The following is a 24,692-nucleotide window of genomic DNA, read 5'->3' as shown; positions in this document are numbered from 1 at the left end:
GTAACGGTACTCAAGTTATCCTGTTTACACACGGACACACAGACACACACAGACATACGGACAAGATTGCAAAATTATGTTTTTCCGTATCAGTGAGGTGTAAAACGTCGAGATTTGTAAAAATCTCGATTTTTTTTTTTGCACGATTACAATACTTTCTCTATACTACGTATATACGAGAAAGTAAAAACAACAAACCCCCTTCACCTCAGCAATAACACGACTATAATAAAAGTAGCTTCACATCTTATCTTCTGTTATATCACAACACTCAGACATAAATGTCACAACATCCCCACCCCACCACAGTTTAACACCTATTATCTCACAACACTCAGGCCTCATACATGTCACAACATCCCCACCCCCACCACAGTTTAACATCTACTATCCCACAACACTCAGGCCTCATACATGTCACAACATCCCCACCCCCACCACAGTTTAACATCTATAATCTCACAACACTCAGGCCTCATACATGTCACAACATCCCCATCCCCACCACAGTTTAACATCTATTATCTCACAACACTCAGACATAAATGTCACAACATCCCCACCCCCACCACAGTTTAACACCTATTATCTCACAACACTCAGGCCTCATGCATCTCACAACATCACCCTCCCCTCCACCTTAAAACACTTCGTGGTGTACAACCCTGTTGGTGATGAAAGAAAACAAACTTACACGAGATGACCGAGTAACATAGAACAACATAAGACAACATAGGACAACATAATACATAAAACACATATAACACCACAACACACATCAAAACACAATAATACATCGCAACACATCACACCGCACACTACACCACGACGATACACCACAGCACAGCCCTCATCACATGACAACACATACCACAACAACCACCACAGCAAGCACCACAACACACAAAACAACAACGAACCCCACCTCACATGACAACACAACACACACACAAGCAACGCCACAACACAACACAAACTGAGGCTAAAAACTAATACTACTTTTTTTTTCACCCGGCAAAATTAAACAAAACTTTCCACAAATCACCTATTTAAATGTCCCCCCCCCACCCCCACCCCTTCCCCCATTTACAGCTAGGCTAAAATATGTATTAATAGCCCTCAGTCCTCGCCAATAGGTGTGAAGATCTTTATGGCAGCCCTTGAATTGAGATGATCTCAACTATGTAACAATAGGTGTGAAGATCTTTATGGCAACCCTTGAATTGAGATGATCTCAACCACGTCACAATAGGTGTGAAGATCTTTATGACCGCCCTTGAATTGAGATGATCTCAACCACGTAACAATAGGTGTGAAGATCTTTATGGCCTTTAAATTGAGATGATCTCAACCACGTAACAATAGGTGTGAAGATCTTTATGGCCTTTAAATTGAGATGATCTCAACCACGTAACAATAGGTGTGAAGATCTTTATAGCCGCCCTTGAATTGAGATGATCTCAACCACGTAACAATAGGTGTGAAGATCTTTATGGCCTTTAAATTGAGATGATCTCAACCACGTAACAATAGGTGTGAAGATCTTTATAGTCGCCCTTGAATTGAAATGATCTCAACCACGTAACAATAGGTGTGAAGATCTTTATGACCGCCCTTGAATTGAGATGATCTCAACCACGTAACAATAGGTGTGAAGATCTTTATAGCCGCCCTTGAATTGAGATGATCTCAACCACGTAACAATAGGTGTAAAGAGATTATCTCAACCATGCTGTATAGGGGAGCATTAGCCGTTCTGCATTTGCAAAATACCCGATGACGACGAGTAAGGCAGACTTGCACTGAGTTTCTTTCAGGCATCTCATTGGGGGGTGGGGGGCACCCCTCCCCACCCCCGGACGAAGTAGAAAAAATATAATATATAAATATACAGAATATATACTTTAACCAGTGTCCACCCCTCCACAAGGAAGTTTTGACAGGCCCCCCCCCCCACTCTGCCACCGGATAAAAATGTATGAAAGAAACCCTGGTCTTGCACTTGCTAAAGAACTGGTGATGCAGAGTCAATGAGTCTTGCACTTGCTAAAGACCACTCAGAAAGTCAAGAAGTCTTGCACTTGCTAAAAACCGCTGAGAAAGTCAAGAAGTCTTGCACTTGCTAAAGACCGCTGAGAAAGTCAAGGAGTCTTCCACTTGCTAAAGACCGCTGAGAAAGTCAAGGAATCTTGCACTTGCTAAAGACCGCTGAGAAAGTCAAGGAGTCTTGCACTTGCTAAAGACCACTAAGAAAGTCAACAAGTCGTGCACTTGCTAAAGACCACTAAGAAATTCGAGGAGTCTAAACAAGGAGAACTCGAGTTTGAAGTTTTTGCTGCCTCACTCACCTGGCCTGTACCGTCACCAGGTGTGTGACGACGTTTCACCGTGATGTCAAGTGCACTCGTTAGATGTCACCTGTACATGTCACCTCACGTGAGCATGTCACTTGAATCTGAACAAGTCACTCCAACACAAATGGACGGTTCGGAAATAGCAACTGGGAGATACTTACTTCATTCAAGATTTTGGAAGTTAAAAAATCAGACCACTTCCGGTTTGAAGGAAATGTCGTGTTCTTGTAACATCGAAAAAGGTGACGATGTACATGTCAAGTGATGTATATGTGAGAGGAACTGCCTTAGCGTGTATGTAAAGGAGGGGGGGGGGAAGGAGAGTAATAATTATCATAAGCAACAGCTTACTAACTAGTCCTGACAAATTAAAAAAAAAGACACAACTAAACCAACACAACTAAAGTGAAATTGATAACGAGTTGGAGCTTATGATCCGTTTTACGATACAGAATTTATCGGTCACAAAAAAAAAATCTTGTTCTCTTTCCGTGAGAACGGAACAAACTTCGTAACTAGATTAGGGGTAGGGATTTCTAAATTAGATGGTGATTGGTGCGGGTGGGGGATGAATAACATTTTTACGACGCAATAGTATTCTGTGTCCCCTCAATAAAATGTGGCAGATAGGTAATGTAATGGGCGGGGGGGGGGGGGGGAAGAGGAAATTAATCGCAAGGATCCAACACTTAAATTCTATTCTTCACAGTGAATGTCGGGAGGGGGGGGGGGGGGACGACGACGGCAAGTAAAAAAAAAATACAATTCTAAAACTTTATTTCTACATGCCGCGTGTGGGTTTGGGGGGGGGGGGTGCACGAATCAAAGAATGTGTACCACCACGTGTTATTATCACATCCCCCCCCCCAACGTGTCAGACAACTGTAACAGATCAACGAAAGGAGGTAACAAGATTTACGACACCAATATGGCTGACATTTAACTCTAGGTCGCCATTAATTCACCGCCCGCCCAGCCCCAGGTGTAAATATCACCTGTTGGCGGCCGCCTACAAAAAAAGGGGGCCGCGGGCCGCCTTGTTCTGTACAGTAAAAACTGTTTTATTGCGCCGTAGAAATATAGGAGGGGGGGGGGCATGACATTTTATGGAGGACCTTGGTAGGGTTATCTGTAGGTGTTAAGAAAAGTTCGAGCGAAGGAAGGCTGGAATGTTGAAGGGGTTGGCGCTAAGGGGTTGGCGCTGAGGGGTTGGTATAGAAGTATGATAGGGGCCAAGGTTTATAATTCCAAAAGGTTGGCGCTGGAGAGTTGGCGATGATGAGGTTGGTGAAGAGTTGGAGCTGTAAAATGGTTGGAATACGGACAGGCGGTGTCGTGGTTTTGGGAGGTTGGCGAAGGTTGGAGTGCTGATTTACTAGATGCCGAAGGGTTGGAGAGGGCGTAGGGTTGGATTGCCGAATAGTGTGCACCAAACAGAGGCGTAGCGACCCTTCCCGGCGCCCGGGGACAAACTTTTCCATTTGCACCCCCCCCCCCCTCAAAAACTTTCGATTTGCACCCCCCTCAACCTTTCAATTTATTTTTCCAAACCATTTTGGCGCCCCTTAAGGTCGGCGCCCGGGGACGTATGCCCCCCCCCCCCTCGCTACGCTACTGGCACCAAATGGTTACAATGCCGATAGTTGGATTGCCGAATGTTTGGCTGTGGATGCTTAGTGCTGATTGGTTCAAATACCTAGCACTAGCAGTAAATCCCAGGGTGCCATCTTAGGAATGTGTATTCGGGATGGACGTCAACAAATTTAATCAACAGGAATGTGAAGTTAAGATGGACTGTAATAAACATATGACTGTAATAAACATATGACAACATGATCAACATATAAAACTTAGAATATGTGATAACAATGGCAAGTGGCACACCTAGCTTAGTTATCTAACCAGCCAGTTAATCACGTGGTGCTGATTGGTCATTTGTGGTTGAACTTAAAACCGAAGTTTTTGTGTGACTAAGTGATCGAGTGGTTCGGTGACTAAGTGATTGAGTTGTTGTGTGACTAAGTGATCGAGTTGTGGGGTGTTTATGTGAGTGGCAGTTGATGACCAACCTTCCAACTAAGATTTTAAATACGCAAGATATTCAGCTTTTATAAGTACCCTTCATTTATTGCAGCAATAATTTTGATTTTGATCAGACTATGTTTTGGCCAAATACTGCAACAAGGGACAAGTAGATCTTTCGATGTAATATTATTTAAATACTGAACGTATTAACTTCCACCTTTTTGTTTTGTTTATGTGTTTGTAAACTGCAGGTAATCTGATCTTTGGCTAAAAATATCAACATTTTGATATCTAAATAAAAGCTTGTTGTGCGCGTGACGTATGTGGTGCAGTAAGGTACGAGGCGCGACCTGCCATTTGCAAGGACGGAAATATCCGATTGTATTTATAGCAGGGTAATCAAGGAATGCTCAGGGAACGTCGCTCGCACAAAAGTTACGACCCCGGGGAAAAAAAGCGCGCACTCAAGGTCGGTGTGGGAGGGTTACATCTGATTTACTCCCAAACAATGCCTGCACGTGTAGTGGGTGGGTATTGTTACTCACTCGGAGCCACGTGTAAAATTGACAGGGCATGTGATGTCAGCGAGGGCTCGTCTAATTTAGTTTACATTGGCCCGCGGCTGGGGCGATTCTGCGCATTCGCTCTTCATCATGTAATCAAGTTTCTATTTTTAGGTGGGGGTTAGCTTTCTTTCTGATTATACTTTTCGCTGTTGATTATGAACTGAATTAACATTGCTCATGTAAGCAACATTCCTTATACCATAAACTATTGATAAAATGTTTATTGCAATTGTTTATCTCTAGTGTTAATATAATATGTTTAGCCTATACATGCAATTTTTATGTAGTAGGTTTATATCGAATGTTTATGCTGAAGCTTATTTGGCTGTAAAAAATGTGGCACCCCCTCTATAAAGGGGCACCTCCCTCTATATGGGGCACCATCCTCTATATGGGACATCGCTTCTTTATGTAGAACCTTCTCATTATGTGGCACCTCCCTTTATATTTGGCAGCCCCTCTAAATGGGGCACTTCCATCTGTATGGTGCACCCCTCTTTATGTAGCACCTCTCACTATATGCGGCACCTAATTCTACATGTGTCACCTCCCCTCTATATTTGGCACCCCAAGATATAGGTAGCAGCTCAGTCTATATGTGCCACCTCCATCTATATATGGGATCTCCCTCTATCTGTAGCACACTATTATCACATTGTCATACTATTCTCCTATCGCCCTCTCCCGCCCCACACACCATTTTAACCAATCATCAGACCAACTAGAAGACCATAATTCCAGACTTGACCAATCAACATGTTATATTTCCGTAACACCAAACAGCCAGAAAATGTTAGAAAAAGTAAAATATATGGGTTGCGACTGGCGCCACCCCCCTCCCCACTGGTGCCCAGCGCTAGCGCCTCCTATTGCTGCCCCCCAACTGGCGCCTCCCACTGGCGCCCCCACTGGTGTACTCTAATGTAACTACCTTGAAGTAACTTGTCGCGGGATGACTTTACGACTTGGCACAGCCCTAGTGAGCTTAGCCGAAAGTCCTCATCAAATAGTGGAGCCTTCCCCACTCCGCTTTGTTTGTTTACTTTTGAAAGGTCTCCAAGATCGTCCGTAAAAATCTAGGACAGTAGCACTTTGAGTATTGCCTCTCAATGTTCTATGTTGATATTTTAACTTTAAAAAAATAAACTGCACTAAACAGTAAACAGAAAATAAGTTTCCCTTTCAGGGCACATAGGGCAGATGAAGTTGTTCATGTTTCTTGACCTCGGCGTATGAAGGGATGGTGTGGTCAGTATTATCCCAACCATCTTTACTTTCCCTAACGTAAGTCAGGTATCCTTCAGAGCTGGGTGGACTCAAGGACGTCCTTCAGTCACGAGTCCGGACCGAGTTCCGAACTCGAGACCTTCAGGCTAGCAGACGAGAGCTCTATCACTCAACCATCCCTTCCAAGCACTAAACATTAACAATGTATTAAACATTCTGGTGTACCATAACAAAATTTGACCCAGGAATAAACAAAGACACTGAAAATAACTGAGATAAAAAAGTACATTTTTTAGACATAAATACATGTCAATGATACCAGAAGAAAAAAAAACAAACAAAAACAAACAACATCCTTAGGTAGACACATGAATAAAATCAACAGGCAGAATTGACGGCCTGGAATGGCCGGGAAGTGGAAGGTGTTTGTTGAAAATGAAGCTGGAGAGGTAGGAGTGACATGACACGAACTGATTAAAATCTACCCATTGGGTTTCATGAAGAACTATGGTCTTGGTATTATGTTCGGAGTTAAAAGTATCAATAAACAAGAGCAGTACAGTAACAGAAGATCGTCTGAGCAAGGTCCAGATGTTAAGTAATCGCGATAGGTACGAAATGCCACTTGTGGAACACAGCTTTAGAAAGTAACTATACGTTTTTTTTTTCTAGCCGATTCTTAAAACAACGTTCAAGCTAGATTTATTGTGACTGTTAAAATGGATGCTAGAAATGTTTTCTTACCTCATTGAGTAAGCTCAGCACGACGGCAAGCTCAAAAAACATGAAATATGACGTCATCATGTTTTGTGTTCTCTTGCTCTTGGCTTCTCCTGTTAGACTGATGGGTTCAAATGTGAATAGACCGATTTCAAGCGGTGTGTTTTTACTGACAAAATATTGTCCAATTGTCAAGTAATTGCTACTTGTCAAACGCTGATCGTTCAGGATGCGGGAATTAAAAGCTTTAAAGAGGATAATGGCGTATCATTTTCTATTTGTTTGTCCTCGTCACGTGGCATCATCTCGTGAATTTGATTGGTTGGATCAAGGAAGTGCTCGCTGAATGGATGTTGAGATCCGGGTGGGATTTTTACAGGCGCTCCGGATTCTTTACCGTCATACAGATCTCGCAGGCAGGCTGCACAGGGTAACCTGCGGCAGGTGAGCCTGTTGGAAAGCCTGATTTGAAGTACCGGAAGTGATGCTGTATCGTCCAAGGTATTGGAGGAGAAAGAAGCTTCTACACACAATATTCTGAAGAAAAAAGTTTCAGTTTTTAATCAATGTATAAAAAGTACGATCTGAGTAGACTTACAGTTTAAACACCAACACACGTAACACATTTCTGGCTATTGATATTTTGTGATTTTAACGACAATGGCGAAAATAGTGCATTAAAAACCTCATAATTTTAAGGGCTTCATAAAATAATGTCATATTATTGTACCTGATTTTCACAACTATGCATCCCCCCCCCCTCCACACCCAGAAAAAAGCGAAAAAAAACCCACCCTCCCCTGCACCTACAATTAAAAAAAAAAATAACGCTTCATTTTATTTTCAACACATACAAAAGGCATGCTGCGGATTGCTGCGTCATATTTCTTGAGAATACCCCACCCCCCCCTACCACGGCCTAAAATAACTGGACACCCCATCGCTCACCTAAATTCGTGACGTCAGAACGGTCAGTAAAAATCTACTTACGGTATTATTTGCACTTATGCTTCTAGTGTAGCCGTTTCTATTGGAGGATTTTGTCTCAACTAGCACTTATTTAAAATGTCACCCACCATGTTATGCCTAGGATCTAGCAAGTCTATTCAAAATTGTAAGGTTAACTACTCGTCAAGAAATAAAACCAAAACAAGAAATACCAAACAACAACAACAACACGTAAACCCGAGAGGTGTGACGTCCCTGGTCCACAGGCAACTTTCACATCCAAATGTGAACATGCCCCTCCCCCACCCTCCCTCCGGTATACCTCACCCCTCGTTGACATCTTCACCCCTCCCATCCCCCACTTGTGTTGACACTCGTCACCCCCTCCCCCATTACACCCCCACTCCTCCGTTTGTATTGACACTCGGCCCTCACCAGCTTTTGAGACACTGAATGACCTCTGAACTTTTCACAAAACCTGCGATTTCAACCCTCCTTACACTTTCTGCACTAATTAACTTCGGATGAGCTAGTAATTGTATCGTGAATTAGTAATAGAGATGTTGTGTATAAACTATGATGAATTAATGGTTATACTGTGTTTAATATATGATTAGGAAATGATTACAAAATATCCAAATTCAAGTGTTCAAAATGAAAAGTAATGTGAGTTGATTCGCTGTGAAATGAGTGGGAAAAGCTTAAAAAAAATAAGTGCGATTATCAAAACAATGCAGGAAATCGGAACTTTGTTTAAAATATCACATATGTCCGATACCAAGTAGGTATCGTCGACCACGATACATCAATTCTATAGGTAGATCAAAAATATCCGATATCAAGCTGTTGCCTACGATACATCAATACTAGTATCGGCACATCAACTAATAAAAATCGTTTTCTTTCAGTCCTAGTAAACACAGTGGGACAAGTTATCCATTTACTTACAGTGTCCTACAGTGAACGCGTTTACAATGTTTTCTCTCAGGTTTCCCTTCCCTATGCGGCTGAACTAAAAAAACATTGGGGACAACAGGCAGGTGGCCCCGGGGGGGGGGGGGGGGAAGGGGGGGGGGGGGTGTAAGGGGGGGGGGGTTAGTAGATGGCAGTGGCCAGAATTCTGACAGTGACCAGCAGAGCTCTAACGTTGCCATGGACGAAACATGTTTATACAAGTTTTGTTTTATATTAAAGCTTTAGAAACTAGAAAAGTATTATTTTATAAAACGTATGTAATAAAAAATGTGCTAATGCTGAAACAAGTTTTACTTTCAAGCTTCAAACACCCGATCATAACCTTGACATTTCAGGTCGTGTCTTCCTTGAAATACTAGCTTTGGTTGGCTATTTAATTAAGAACGTCGCGGATTTAGTGCTATGAGCCCACATCTATTCCAGTAAATATTTGTAGACCTGATTACACTCATACAATTTTTAATTACGTTACCGTGTGGCGACACAAAAAGTTAAGTTTTTTTTTCACATATTGTTAAGTTTAATTAGCATCTTAAAATTATGAACCAAATAGCTATATCTAACTAATAACACAAATGCTACACAAATAAATAGTTAAAAAAATAGAGTTTTTATGAGAATCTGGATTTTCTATTAAAGGATGGTATGATCCAACTCTAGTAATTTGTGGACCATCGTATATTTTTATCGTTAAAATTTTATTTTTTAAAGAACAAAATAACAGACCATACACATAATGTTGGACTTTATACCCAGGGTTATACCCATAGAATAAAACATTTTTAAATGCATTGTTTTAGAAACATCTAAAGTTTAACAATACACTCGGTTTTTTTAAAGCATGCATATTTTAAATAAAAAATTAGAAAATTGTTTTTTTACCTTGCAGTCTGAGTGAAAAAGTGAGAAATAAAAACTGTGTCCCAGCTGTCTGTCAATACTTTAACTCAGGGAACGTCACCGCGGCCCGACTGTCTCATTTTTGCAGTGAGTGCCGTCCCTTTATACCTGCTAAAACAACACAAATTACACCAAGACGCGCTGCGATGCCTTAAGTTTTATACTGCTAGAGGCTAGCTTGTATTGGGAAGGAAAGTAACGACCTTAAGTACTGATACGGACCTTACAGTGGCAGTGGGGTAGGTGGGAGGAGGGGGGGTACATTCCAATTGCTAGACGTACGGAGGGGGTTAGGAAATGTTACTTACCATGCACACATACGTATCAGCAAACTATGCAAATGAGGGAAAAGAAGGTGCTGGGTGGGGGTGGGGGTGAAATTAGATAAAAAGCCTGTTGTCATTTAACCTTTCGGTTAGTTTAATTTCCATTTAAACTGCTATTTTCTTGATGATTCCATGCTCAAACTAATGCGAACGGCTAATAGTTCAATTAAAAAAAAATGAATTTTATTGTCACTACATGCATAGTCTTCAGTTTTGGGATATTTGAAAAAAATGAAATTAGAAAAAAAAAACATAAGAAAAATACAAAAACAAAAACAAAGCTAGGCTTGTGAATATTTGTATTCTTGTTTTGAAACCATCGGCTAACTCATTTTGAATTCTCCTTTAATTTACTTCCGTATATAACAGTGAAATTTTCATGTATATGAGAGTTGGGAGCTCTATATTTCCGAACCAGGTAAGCGCTGCTACGCCATGCTTTTCGTTACATTGTTGTAAAGAAATGGTGGTGGTGTAAGGGGAGGGGGGCACATGAAGGTGATTGGGGAGGGGGTTGTCGGGGGCGTACACCGTGTAAGTAGGGGTGCCATAAATGACCGTCTATCATTATTTAATTCGCATCAAATCGTGCCATTGTTGTAGCAGGTATTCTAACATGACCCCTGACCTCTTGTGGCTGATCGGACCTAGGGACTGGTTCCCTGAAACATTGGGATCTCAGGAATTAAATATCACGATTTACCAACGTCCCGGTCTACGAACGCCCGAAGTACGAACATCACGGCTGATAAAACTGTTGCCCCAATTAGGTCAAAGCAATATAACGTGCGTAAGTCAAGACACGCCGACCACATGACTATGACGTAGTTTTACGCGCCGGGTGTGACGTGGCTGATCTCATTCATAAATTCCAGAGCATTGTGGGAGTGGATGATTAGTGCATGTAGCAGGCAGGGCGGGGTTGTGGGGTTATGACTGTGTGAGGCTTGGATGTGTGGGTGGAGTGGTTGTCAGTGTTTCTTCCAGACTTTTTTCTCCATTCCATTTCGTTCGGGGGGGGGGGGGGGGGGTAGACTTTCTTCGGGGGGAAGAGATGCCTGGAAGAAACTCTGGTGGATGTGTGGATATGTTAGGGTTTTTGTTTGTGGGGTGTGGATTGTGGCGTGTGGATTGATGTGCGAGGGGAGTATATGTGTGGGGTGTGGTTGCCTGGGGAGGTAAATATGTGGTGCAATAGATATGGTGTGGGGGACGGCAGGGTCGGAGGGCAGAGCGTCAATGAGTCCATTCAGCCCTGATATGTTACTTGAATTACCTTAGGGAAAAAGTGGCTGGGCATAGTGCTGACCACACTATCGGTTCATATAACCATTCAGCCATAACATGTAACTTGAATTACCTTAGGGAAAAAGTGGCTGGGCATAGTGCTGACCACACTATTGGTTCATATAACATTTTCCCCCCAGGGAAACAGATTAACGCGACTTTATCTGACCCATGGACCGCCAGGCTCCAAAGTTGTTTTTTTTTTTTTGGGGGGGGGGGGGGGGGGGGATGCGTTGTGTGGAAGGACTGGGTGTGATAAGCATCAGTGTATATGTGAGATTGGCAGTGACTAGCTTATTCATGGATACAAGGGGGGGGGGTTGCTTTCTCGCCTTCGGGCGACACCAGATAGGGGGTGGCACCAGAGTGACACAAATCAGAACCTTTACTGTCAAAACAATGTTTTATCAAGTTGATATATAAAATAATATAGGGGTGACACCAAACCGAAAAATGTTTGGAGGGGGAGGGTAGGGTGATACTCTCAGTTACAGCACCCCGGCTGACACCCGACCTAGTGACGCCACTGTGGGGAGTGTAGTTATAAGGGGGGGGGGGTGAATATGGCGGCTCCAACTTTATTTAAACATTTCTATATCTGATGTGCAAATGAATTTAGGGATATTTTTAAAAAAGTAGACCCACCACTGCCTTTATTTCTAGAAATTTTAGCTAATCGATTAAATGCTGTTAAATATGTTAAGGTGTGATTTCGTTAGCTTTTACCAATCATATTTATGATGTTTGTATTGTATGTTCATTAAGTTGCAATATGTAGATTGTATGTTTGTCATGGTGAGTCTGACTCCCATCTTCTGCATAGGATGACAAGAAAGATAGATCACCAATGGGGGCAGTTGCAGAAATTAGCACAAGAAAGATGGGTCACCCTTCCGGACAGTTGGAGAAACAAGCACAAGATGGGTCGCCGTTGGGTTCAGTTGAAGAAAGCATCCCAGGACAAAACCTTTGCCGGACAGTAAGTTAACAACAACTTCTACCACTTGTGGAAAATGGGTTGTGACTTATACCACTTGTGGGATGTTGGGTTGTGACTTATACAATTTGCCAAGGGCGATAATGTGAAGAGAAAACAACTTGTGTCAGAGATTCCAGAATAGGACGGTATGACCTCGCTGGCACGTGTGACGACATGGGGCGTGTCGTGACATGAGGGGGGGGGGGGAGGTGACTTGACATGGGGGTGTCGTGACATGGGGTATGTCGTGACATTGGGGTGTCGTAACATGGGGGGGGTGACTTGACATGGGCGTGTCGTGACATGGGGGGTGACTTGACATGGGCGTGTCGTGACATGGGGTATGTCGTGACATGGGGGTGTCGTAACATGGGAGGTGACTTGACATGGGCGTGTCGTGACATGGGGGTGACTTGACATGGGCGTGTCGTGACATGGGGGTGACTTGACATGGGCGTGTCGTGACATGGGGGTGACTTAACATGGGCGTGTCGTGACATGGGGGTGACATTACTTGTCAGGACGACATATATCCCATCATTTATTGTAAAAGCACACACAAGAATATAGAAACAGATATTCATCTCGAAGGTGGAACACAAGGCAATATACCTAGTGATATTGTCAAATAGTTTTCTTGCTTAAGAAGTATTTTGATAGATACTCTTAAAACGTAGCAAAACATCGGCAGCTGTTTCAAGTGCAAACAAATCAATATACTCTTTAGCTGAAGAAATTTCAATGAAATAAAACACGCGCTCTTTTAGCAGAAGTGAGTTAGTGAGGGTAGACGTGAGCAGCCACGTGCACCTCTTGCATGCGTGCGCAGTCTGCTCAGTGTCCTTGTCACAACGGTGAGCCAAAACGGTATGTCTCCGCTTGATGTATTCATCCGCCGTGAAGTTTTTAAAATTCTAAATCTGACAAATGCACGCGCTGTGTTGATAAGGAGTGACGTCCTAACATCCACACACAGGGTATAAACTAGACAATCAACAATGGAGGGGGCTAGGGGTGGGGGTGACAAACATTGCTTATTTACTAACAGTACATTAATAATGTAAACAATGATGGGGGTGGCGGTCTCTCACATTCAGAATCTAATCGGTTAATGCGGGTTAGTACTCAAATATTAGACCTTATTTTCAACTTTATCAATTGTTATTTCTGTATTTCTGACCACCACAACCCACGCTAGACAATGGATTGACCATGACAACCCACACTATACAATGGATTGACCATGACAACCCACACTATACAATGGATTGACCACGACAACCCACACTAGACAATGGATTGACCATGACAACCCACGCTAGACCATGGATTGACCATGACAACCCACACCTATGTGTACCCGCTTAACTTGATGTACCTCACATTTTGATATACCCGCACATCTTGATGTACAAAATATGTATTCGTAATGAACTCTATTTACCAATACACCTTGATAAACTGCATATTTATCCCTTCTCCAAAGTTACATAATATTTATACGTTTTTTTGACACCCCCCCCCCCCCAATGTTTACCCCATCCCCTCCGTCCCCACAGCTAAGCCACTGTCTACGACAATATTTCTCTAACCACCACGTGACCGGCCGTGTAAAATGTCTTTACACCCGACATTTTGACACCTTGTTTAGCCATTACCCGAAGCGTGTTTTTACACCCGGCATTGGTTACCCTAGCATAGCAACCAGCACAACAAAATATCAAATGCCATTTGTCACTTTCGGTATGCTCATGTTGTGCAGACCCCCTAGCTCGCTCGCCGCACGCGCATAAACACATTGCTGACATTTTCTGGTACTCACGCTGGGATGCTGTTCATTTTTATGCAGCACGTGAGATATTTAAACAAATGTGATCAGTTTACAATTTGCTGAATGCAGAGAATGCTGGAGAAACAAGGAGAGGTGAACTACGAGTGGAATAGTTGCACGCTTAGAATTATGCGCTGGTTCATTCATTAAACCTGAGAATTTGTGTTGATTGATTATAATTCGAATGTATATTTCTTGACTGCGTGGTTATGAGACACACGATTGCTAACAGTAAAATATTGAGATAGGTTCCTTGAGTTCAACCAGCTTTAATGAGTACCTGGCATAAATCGAGGAAAAATCAGCTAGACATAGTGTCGAGGTCAGAGAAACTACACTATGCTACATCAGACTTGACTACTTTACCTTGGTATATCTGAAGATTTACGACACCTGGCCAAATTAGACGTGACCAGAAACAAGATGGCTACCACATTTTGATGATGTCGGTGATGCCGTGTACCATTGAAGTCACCCTGCTGGATGAGACAGGCAAAAAGTTAGTTTTGTGATCTGCTCTATCCAAGGAAACTGTTTTTAGAATCTGTTCTGTCAATACAAACTTGTGTCTAGGATAAAATAGATGATCGATCCGTCTTAAGTTGAAGGTAGATCGAGTCTATGACAGATTAGTTTAGGATCGATCTATTTTAGTATCGATTTTGACTAGGATAAATTAGGTCTAAATTCCTAGACTAGGATCGATCTATTGTATGGTAATTTATCGATGTAATAATTTCAAACACACACACACACACAGATTTGATTCCTTTAGTCACAGATAATGGGGAAAGTATCAATCTAGTTAAAGGAACAAACCCACGCGCCATATAAAGACAAACTATGTTAACAACTTGTAAATAGTTTAAACAAAACGAAAACACTCGTTTAAAACGTAATTCTTTGTTTTCCACTTGAATGTATGTATCCTTTCATTGAAGACTATTTTACCCATAAATTTAGCGCAAGTATGTTTTTTAATTTACTTTCGTGGGGTTTATTTTGAGCTGTTTACTGTTCCCGTGGGGGTGGGGGCTTCATGAAATGAAGCGCAGGTACCCTGCATCGTTTACTGTCATAGCTAATTAAAGGTGACTTCTGCTGGACTATATTTAGCGCACCGCATTTTTATGGCGTGAGTAGGTCTAAATTTAGCTCACGCAACTATTTCATTTCGCAGGCCACTAGCGGCAAGTGCATATACATTCTTCCTCCCCCGAATAAAAACGAAACTGAACAGAAGACCTCGTCGTCACCAGCAAACATTGGCGCATACGGGAGTTCGTCACGCGGGGGGTGGGGGGGGGGGGTGGGGGGGGGTGGGGAGAAGGCTCTAACCCACATATATCTATTGTTTTTATGATATAAACATGCGACGATAAGAGCGCAGCATCGTCAATTATATATCTGAAAGTGGCTCAATTTTAATTGTGGCGGTCCTTGAGGGAGGTCTACCCCCCACCCCCTGCCTACGCCATTGCCAGCCAACTCACCCAACGCATGTAACCCTTAGAAGCATGCGATCGCTTTTCTCAACAACTTTTTAACGCTCGTAACCTCTCTTATCTCCTTGTTAACCAGACAACATTATCATAAGGACACCCGTTTCAAATGACGCAGTTCGTCACAGGATTCATAAAGTTGATTCCAGTTGACATGCAGGCTAGAGTTAAAAAGAAAACCGGACAGGTCATGGTGTTGTCAGGTCTAGTAAAATCTTTAGCACAAGGAAAAATTTAAATTTCAAGCAAACGGAAAAATTTCAAGCAATAAAATAAAATAAAATAAAATAGGAAGACAACATCGCAGTTGTTTGTCCGATATTTACCCGCTTTCCAGACTTTCCTCCACAACAAACGTCATAAAAAGTCAGACCACCTCCCCCTTCGCAAATACCATCCCACTTCAGCCTACCTATCCTTTCTAACTCCTTTTATTTTGTTATATAAAATATTTTTAAGCTAGGCCATGATTGTATTTGTATATTAATCGATTTTTCTATTGTAATTTACCTAAAGCCTTTAAAATAAAATAAAGTATATAAAAAAAAACAGCAAAAGAATTTCGTCACAGAACTTGGTCGTCACCCCCCCCCCCCCCCCCCGAAAAAAAGAATAAGTTTCTTTTTCTTTCTACACCTTTACCAAAGATCTCCTTTAAAAACATTGCTCACTTGACCCGAAGCATAAAACAAAAACCTGCGTATAAAAAAGAAACAGGACAAAGTAAACGAATCAATTGCTGTAAAAGTTAGTACCTGCCAACATTCCACCCATCACCTTCTTCTTGTCTGCGAGACCCGTCATAGAGCTCTCATTCTTCCCCTCCAGGGGGCGGGTGTCTTGTCGCCCCATCACACTTTCTTCATGCCACTTCACGCTGAGCACGTATCACTGCAATGATCCAAACGATATTACCTCCCCTGGTGTTTGCTTAACTAAGAAAAAAAAACCATACCTTCCCTGAAGTAAGGGTTAGTGAAGAAAACCAACATTACCTCCCCTGATGCTCCATTGAGGTACATTATTGCCGAGTGTTTAGGCGTGGTATAGTTTTTTTTTTTTGTGCAAAGGTCAAAGTTCGACCACCAGCTAAGAAAAAGCTACGAATAGGAAAGAGCACGACTGCTAACTCCAAAAGTCCCAATTTCAGAACCTCGCCATATGAAGCGCAGTAAGAGGGGCGACAGCAACCCATCTTGGATAGAGAAAACCAAAATCAAACAACTGTTACCCAGAGGCAGGGGCGGATTAAGCTTGAGCGGGGCCCCGGACGGAAATTTTTTGGAGCCCATATATATATATATATATATATATATATATATATATATATATATATATATATATATATATATATATATATATATATATATATATATATATGGGTTTGACGTTTTCCCGAAAGACACTTGGCCGAATGACGTTCGCTCGAAGGCCGATTTTCCTAATAGACACTGAATGAAAGCCACTTGCCTAAAAACGATTTAACAACTATAAAATAAACCAAGATGAGAAATATAATCATGCTGCTAGCTCAGTAATAGCCAGCCGGACTCAAGTTTAGAAATATACACAACCTTGTGGTAAATAAATGAGTCCGAATTTATTAGGACACACAGAATAAACTATATAGCACATACTAAAACATTGGTTTTTTAATAAAATATAAAAAAAACGTAAGTTTTCAAGTGAAATTTACTATGGTTTGTAAGAGAAAATTTGGGGGCTCCGACAAATCGAGGGCCCCACACTGCTGCCTTCTCACCCCCCCTAATCCGTTAATGCCAAGAGGAATAGGTAGGGACAAGAAGGTGGAGCAACTCTGGGGTGAGGGGTGTGAGCGCCAAATGGGTTAGAAATATAAAAAAAAAAACTGATTATACTCTATATTACTAAATTATAGACAGTTGACATTGAAAGCCAATCCACAAAAAAAGCAGTCTGAAGTCGGAGTCAACGGGCCATATGGCGAACAAAGTATTGACACGAAATCCCCACAGATATTACAATTAAGAGTGAAGTTGAAGAAGATACACTGGACTACATCGTCACACTAACACTGTATCAGCCACAAGTCAAACGACTTACTAACACGTTTGTATCAACCACACATAATCACACATTAACACGGTGAGAGCAAGTATTTACAATTGATCTACGTTCTTACAGAGTTGTTTATCCCTTGTGCTCATCCTCCATAACTATTCTCAGTCATCATCGTCTGTAAAATTCTGTCTGGAATCATACTCTAAAATAATTTTCCGAGATTTAAAAATAGCATTTTACTTAAACAGATCGGGACTTGCAAAAATGATAATTTCTTATCAAAATACCTTTGCCCGTTGGCCAATTTCAACTTAAATTTTAAAAATAAATGTTAAAATAATTTAAAAAGGCTTTTTTTTGTTCATAATTTTATGAAGATATTTTATTCGTAAAGCCTTAATTGATGCATAATTTGGTGTCCTTGGCCTTACTGTAGACAAAGAAGCGTCTTGGTTTTCTCCCAGGCGTTTTTTAAAGCGCCATTGTGTTGACATCACCGTGTCAACAACTGTAACATAACTTCTCACGAGTGGACTTGAGTCGTGTATCACAAAGGTCTCGTTAAAACTTAGACGGTTCTTAAAAGTACCACCATAAGATGGTTCTTTTGATTGATTCCCTCTTGTGTCGAGGGGAACTTCTCCATTCCTTTATTGTTTAATGTTTATCATGTTTAATGATGGTGTAACCCTTGAAAAGAGAATCTAATTTTCTCAAAGTTGTTCAAAGCCAGCAAGAGTTGCCTCCTAAACTAATCGCTAAATAGCTGTCTTCAATAAGAATATCAATACATACAAGTGGTATCGCTTGTAGTAAATATCGTTCACGGGGTCCAAAATCATCAAGTAGCTAACTGTAAGACACAGTAATAAAACGATTACTTTATTTGATATCAATGAATCTTTTTCCATAAACGATACCACTTAAATGTATCGATGACTAACAGTCTGCTATAGACGTTTTAAGTTATATTCACTTAAACGCCCATTGCAGCGAACGCATATCTTATAGGATCTACTGGCTTTGTTTAGTTTAATGCCATGAAAGAAATCTGCCTTCAGCGCTAGAAACAATTCCGTCTTTTTATAAAAAAAAATATATTAAAAACTCAGAGATAAATTCATTTTGTGTTCGCAAACATTTCCAGATTAAATAACATGAAAATAAAATTAAAAATTTATTAACAGGCTTTACATATGAATTATTATATATCAATGTAAATTTTAAATTAAAGAAAAAAAGGTTTTAAGCCTTAAACTGTCAGTTGCATAAGCAAAAGTGTGAGCAAACTAAAATATTTCGGTATTTAAAATAAAAAAAATTCGCGCATTTATATTTCAATATATTTTAGCTTATCTCATTTTTAATTTTAACACAAACACTAATGTTCAAAGATTAACATTAAAAAAAAAAACAATGTTTATAATGATCATTTGTGTCGTTTTTATACACGTAATTTCTCTGATAACTTTAAACGGTGTAGCCATGGCAGACGATGAGATGAACACTGAAGATGCAGCAAGCACACAAGGGATGATTCAACCCAACCTGAACATCGTCACTGCCACAGAAAATGTGAACACGTTGTTAACCACAATAATACCATGTTCAGCCAACATTAAAAACGCACAGAATTTTACAAGTGACACTGACTGTCTGTTGGATACTGCAAATACTTCGTCAGTAGCTGAATTAGTTCCTCAAAATATCTCAACGACATTTTCGTTTTTGGACATGACAAACAGCACGAAAATGTCCACAACTGGCAGACAAAGAGGATCACTTGGCGCGTTCTCATACGAGGTTGAAATCGCTAACTATCTGTACGTTTTCGTCATCCCGGTCATTTTTTGCCTCAGCTTGCTAGGAAACGTTATTTCCTGTATGGTGTTTGTGAGGAGCGGCCTAGACAAACCGTCAAACATCATCACTCTTGGCCTGGCTATTGCAGATATATGCGCTATACAGATCAACATTGCCAAATATTTTTACGTATTTGGACCAGGGGTCAGTTTATTGCTTCCGGGCTGGATCGTACCTCGCAATGTTGGCTACGCCGCGTTCATCGGTTTTATCGGAATCGAATTCATCCAGAACATGGGCTCCAACTGCGTGTCGTTCGTGACGGTGGTGATAACGTTCGAGCGGTGTCTAGCTGTCTTCTGCCCACTCAGGTTCTCAACGATCGTCACGGCGCCTAGAGCTAAGGCTATGGTCATATTCGTCTTCTTGTTTTGGCTGCCATGGAGCCTCTGCACATGTTTTGTGTATACTTTTCAATATTACTACACGGAAACTTATAAGCAGTTTATTGCAAGAATATACTATAGTGACTGGTTCCTTGAAAACAAAATTATATTTGATTTATTTAGCTACGAAATCATGTCCGCTTTAAGCACGATCATTCCTTTGATACTAGTCACTCTCGGTTGCATATTTATAGGAATAAAAATCCGACTCACCAACAGAAAGAGGAAGGTCCTTTCATCCTCTTCTAAATCCGTCTCGTCATCACGAACCACGAGGACCCTGCTCAGCGTCTGTTTCGTTTTTGTTGTTATCCACTCGTCCATCTACTTGATTGGATTGGTGAGTAGCCAGCTGTACGCTGTCAATGGCGTACAAGGCAGCGGTTTCTACCTAATCTTGCAGGTGCCTGTCATTAATATTCTCAGCTCAGCGAACAGTTTGATGAACGTCATCATTTACCTCTTTCTCAACCCCAGATTCAAGGATATTTTCTTAGACTTAATCCGTCTTCGTTTTTCTTTGATTTGATCTGTCTTGGTTTTTTCCCACGTTTTCTTTAACTTGCTTTCGCGTCTGTTTGTTTGTTTTGTTTGTTTGTTTGTTTGTTTGGTTCTCCAATCAAATCTTGCGATCGAAATTTCGGGCACTTCCCAGTTAGCTAGCGCGCTGAAATTTTCAGGGAAGCTTTGTTTCCGATGACAATAGAATATTCAATTGTTATTATTACTAAATTGATCAATGGAAACATTTTATTGATCATTTTAGACCGCTATATATTTGTACAAAAAACATGGGGGGAAAAGGGACATAACCCAGTAACTGTAATTTGATGAAAACAAGGTTCGGTACTCTCCCTCTTTTGGCTTACAGAGTTTTTGGTCACGCGGTGTTTGTGTACAAACAACCGGAACAACTGGTGGCCAGTATGGGGGAGACGATATGGTCGAGTGGTTGGGCACACGATTGCTAACCCACTCGACACGGATTCAAGGCACGTGTTGGTTTTTTACGAGTTGTCTTCGTTTACCCAAAAAAAAAAAAGTGAATGCGAAAAGATAAAATCGATAGCAAGATTTTAATGCAAACAGACAAAGACTAAAAAGTAGAAAATAATTATCATTAAAAAAGTTTAAAAAAACCACGTTTTCTGATTGAACTAAAAAGTAGAAAATAAATGCTATACATCACAATAATGCAAGCGATCACTCTACTATAAGCGATGAAAAACGTTGGGCGCCGTGATTTTCTTACAGTTTCTAATACTGTTGACTCTCTACAAGCTCCCTAATAAAAGTCAATAGTATTATCTAATCAATAGTAATATAACTTTTACATCTTATATTAACAATGACCGATAAAAAACTTTTACTTCGGCGCCCCACGTTTTTCATCGCTTATAGCAGAGTGATCGCTTGCATTATTGTGATGTATAGCATTTATTTTCTACTTTTTAGTTCAATCAGAAAACGTGGGTTTTTAAAAACTTTTTTAATGATAATTATCTTAGACTTGGTCCGTCTCCGTTTACAATTGGTATAGCTGCCTTTTTCGAGTAACTGTATTCTATACTCAACAGGAGAACTGCGAAAACAAGGACTCTAGATATAATTAAGCCAGTGGCATAGCCAGGTTCGTCTAATGGAGGGGAGGGGGGGGGGGGAGCGGGGGTGTCAAAACTTTGACGTATATATATATGTATATGTATATGTACATGTATATGCATATGCATATGTATATATATATATATATATATATATATATATATATATATATATATATATATATATATATATATATATATATATATATATATATTTATATGTATATATATATATATGTATATATATATATATGTATATATATATCTATAATATAAGCGGCCAGGTAGTGTGTCAGTCCTTCCTTCTGTCATCACTATAGATTTTGGAACCATAAAAGTAAACAGCGCACCATGCAGTGCTTTTCAGTGCTCCGCAGTGTCTTATTATAAAATAGGCATACTGCCTAGCTTCGCTTAGGTTTTCAAAAAAAAATGAGAAATTGAATGATTAATTAGTAGGTGATTGGCTGCTTTGTTAAATGCTTAGGGCCTAAATTTATACAGTGGAGTAATATTATGACACTCGAGTATTGATTGAATATTCGCAAACTTATTACTCGCCGGTTATTAGAACTGCAAGGGGTTTCTTAAGGGTATCAATCTAATATTATAATAAATTACTTTCGCAATAATTTTTACAATATCAGTACAATGCAAAACTTAATTTGTAACAAAATATTTATTTAAAAAAATGCTATACTTTATAATTTTTGTTTTTTTTTCTTAAAAAGAGATTACGAAATATTTAAAAATTATTACATTAAAAAGTTACCTCCCCTGTTAATAGACCAAATGACCAAATCTCGTATAATGAGGATTTCGCTCGCGGTTATTTTTCGCCCTCTTGGAGGGCTTTAAGTGTGACCAACAGTTTTTCCATACGGCGTAGTCATCTTTAGAGGTGTATACAAAAAATTAGCCAGATGTAAAGCTCGTAATAGAGCTCATATAAAGAGAATTTCACTCGCGGTCGCTTTTTAGCCCTCGTCGAGGGCTTTGAGTCAAACCGACAGTTTTCCCTAAAGGTCAAGCCATTTACATAAGAGCATGCAAAAAATTAGCCAGATGTAAAGAAAGTAAGTGCCCTAAAATCCGTTTTGAAATCACCTTCTATTTTTCACATAAAATACAAAGATTATATAGGGAAATACGACTGGTCAGTTTTGACCCATTTAACGAATTTTCCCGGACATGGCGAGTTTTTTGTGACGCCCCAAGGCGTTCTCCTACCACCTCACAAAATTTCAAGGGGGGTCGTCGGAGGAATTTTTTTTTCGTAATAGAGCCCATATAAGGCGCCGGTCAGTCGAGGTCAGTTTTGACCCCCTCTCCGTGGATTTTTCGGCCAAACCGTCACCGGCCCTCGTGTTCTATCGCCCCAAGGCACCATCGTGCCAAATTTGACGCGCCTGCGGCGCCGGGAAGTGCCCTGTCGGGCATCTGACCACTTTGCTTTATATATAATTCGATGATAGAGCAGGGTTTGTTTATATAACAACATAAAGTTATTTTATAAATGCCACTGTTTTTAATCTTTTGCATAATGTAAAGAAAATATTAAATACACGTACATTGCTAAAACATATTAAAAGGATCAATCTTAAATATCATTTTCGTTTATATTCCTAGAAAAAGTGGATAAATTTAATAACATAATAACAGTAGGGTAGAAAAATCAAATTAATTTAACTCTTTTTTCAAATTTTGACTAGAGAGGTAATTTAAAAATAAATTAAACTCACGCTAATAAAAAAACATTTGAATGCAAATCTAAGGACGTCCTAGAAGGAATTAGTGTTGCAATAATATAATTAGCAAAATGTGAATGCAAATTGTGCGGATGTGGAAGAGGAAATTATTGTTAGAAAATTATAATTAGCATGGATTGATATTTATGGATTTTATTTATTTTATTCACTGGATGTACTGTTTACTACTTATAATTTTTAATCAAATATTCCGCACTATAATATTCGCGTCATCACGTTCATTGGGTGCGCAATTGTTTTAGTTATGAAACTCTATTATAAATTTTTAAAACGTAATGTACTGGAAAAAAAATGAATTGATAAAGTGATATATGGTAGGTAAAACACGGATATTTTAAATATTGCCTATTATTTATTGTATATTATTTATTATTATTCTATCTTTCGGTTTGCGGACAAGCTGGGGGTTTTATAGGAGAGGCGTAGCGAGGGGAGGGGGGGGGGGGGCATATGTCCCCGGGTGCCGACCTTAGGGGGCGCCAAAGTGGGTTGGACAAAATTTGCGAGGGGGGGGGGGGTGGAAATCGAAAGTTTGAGGGGGGTGCAAATCAAAAGTTTGAGCGGGGGAAATTTCAAAACAAAAGTGGTGCAAATCGAAAGTCTGAAGGGGGTGCAAATCGAAAGTTTTAGGGGGTGGATTGGAAATTGAAATTTTGAGGGGAGGGCGTGCAAATCGTAAGTTTGAGGGGGAGGGGGTCAAATTGAAAGTTTGTCCCCGGGCGCCGGAAAGGGTCGCTACGCCTCTGTTTTATGGTCATTCACTGTGTCAGACGCGTCCGCAGGCGCTCGGAAAGGGCGCAATTTGGCGTTACGGGCTAGACTGTGAGCAATAAGCCTTTATGATTGCATTTAAGATGTGTTTATGTTATGCGTGTTGTGTTTTTTTTTGTGTTTTTATTTTGCGTCCGTTTGTGTTGTGTTTAGTTTTAATCTGTTCCCAAGTTGGTACATTTAAAAAAAGATTTACCGTGGCGGAGCACGGGATGCAGCTAATATATATATATATATATATATATACACTAGCCGTTATCGGATAGGCATTGCTAGAGCCATTTATAGCCATATCAAAAAATAAGTAGATCTTAACACACATAGGCCTACGTATTTTTGTTTTAAAAAAATATTTTAAGAAAAATTAAAAGGCGTTACATCGTGCTACGCTAAAAACAGCACGCGATTCTAAAAAATAACCTACACATAACCTGCCACACAATGACATCACGTTTTGTTACAAAAATATACTTACCATCATAGTCAAACCATTAGACAAAAACTTTCCCTCTCCAAGTGACCAACATCCAACTATTATACAATTAGTATATACGAACATTACATCTCGGAATAGTATATAGCTTTTTACACCGTGAATTGATGTAAAAAAAATAATGCA

The 24,692-nt window shown here is 40.3% G+C and overlaps 2 protein-coding genes across 2 annotated transcripts in view; one reads left to right on the top strand and one right to left on the bottom strand.

The window, feature by feature from the left end:
* The window catches only part of LOC131934527 (uncharacterized), a 40,949-nt gene extending 31,139 nt beyond the window's left edge, over positions 1-9,810 (bottom strand). Inside the window, exons 1-2 of the mRNA XM_059290569.1 lie at positions 9,698-9,810; positions 6,917-7,429 (exon numbers count right to left, since the gene is read on the bottom strand). Of these exons, the coding sequence (XP_059146552.1) occupies positions 6,917-6,976 (60 nt within the window). The 5' untranslated portion in view covers positions 6,977-7,429; positions 9,698-9,810. The remainder of the gene's footprint in view (positions 1-6,916; positions 7,430-9,697) is intronic.
* A 9,358-nt stretch (positions 9,811-19,168) lies between these two features.
* LOC131934535 (delta-type opioid receptor-like) lies at positions 19,169-20,461 on the top strand. The gene has a single exon (XM_059290580.1). The coding sequence runs from the start codon at positions 19,169-19,171 to the stop codon at positions 20,459-20,461; it is 1,293 nt and encodes a 430-aa protein (XP_059146563.1).
* Positions 20,462-24,692: the final 4,231 nt, after the last annotated feature.

This window comes from Physella acuta, unplaced genomic scaffold (assembly GCF_028476545.2).
Source record: "Physella acuta isolate Inbredline_101_S28 unplaced genomic scaffold, ASM2847654v3 ptg000109l, whole genome shotgun sequence".
Classification (NCBI taxonomy): domain Eukaryota; kingdom Metazoa; phylum Mollusca; class Gastropoda; family Physidae; genus Physella; species Physella acuta.
This window is presented reverse-complemented; position numbering and strand designations above follow the sequence as displayed.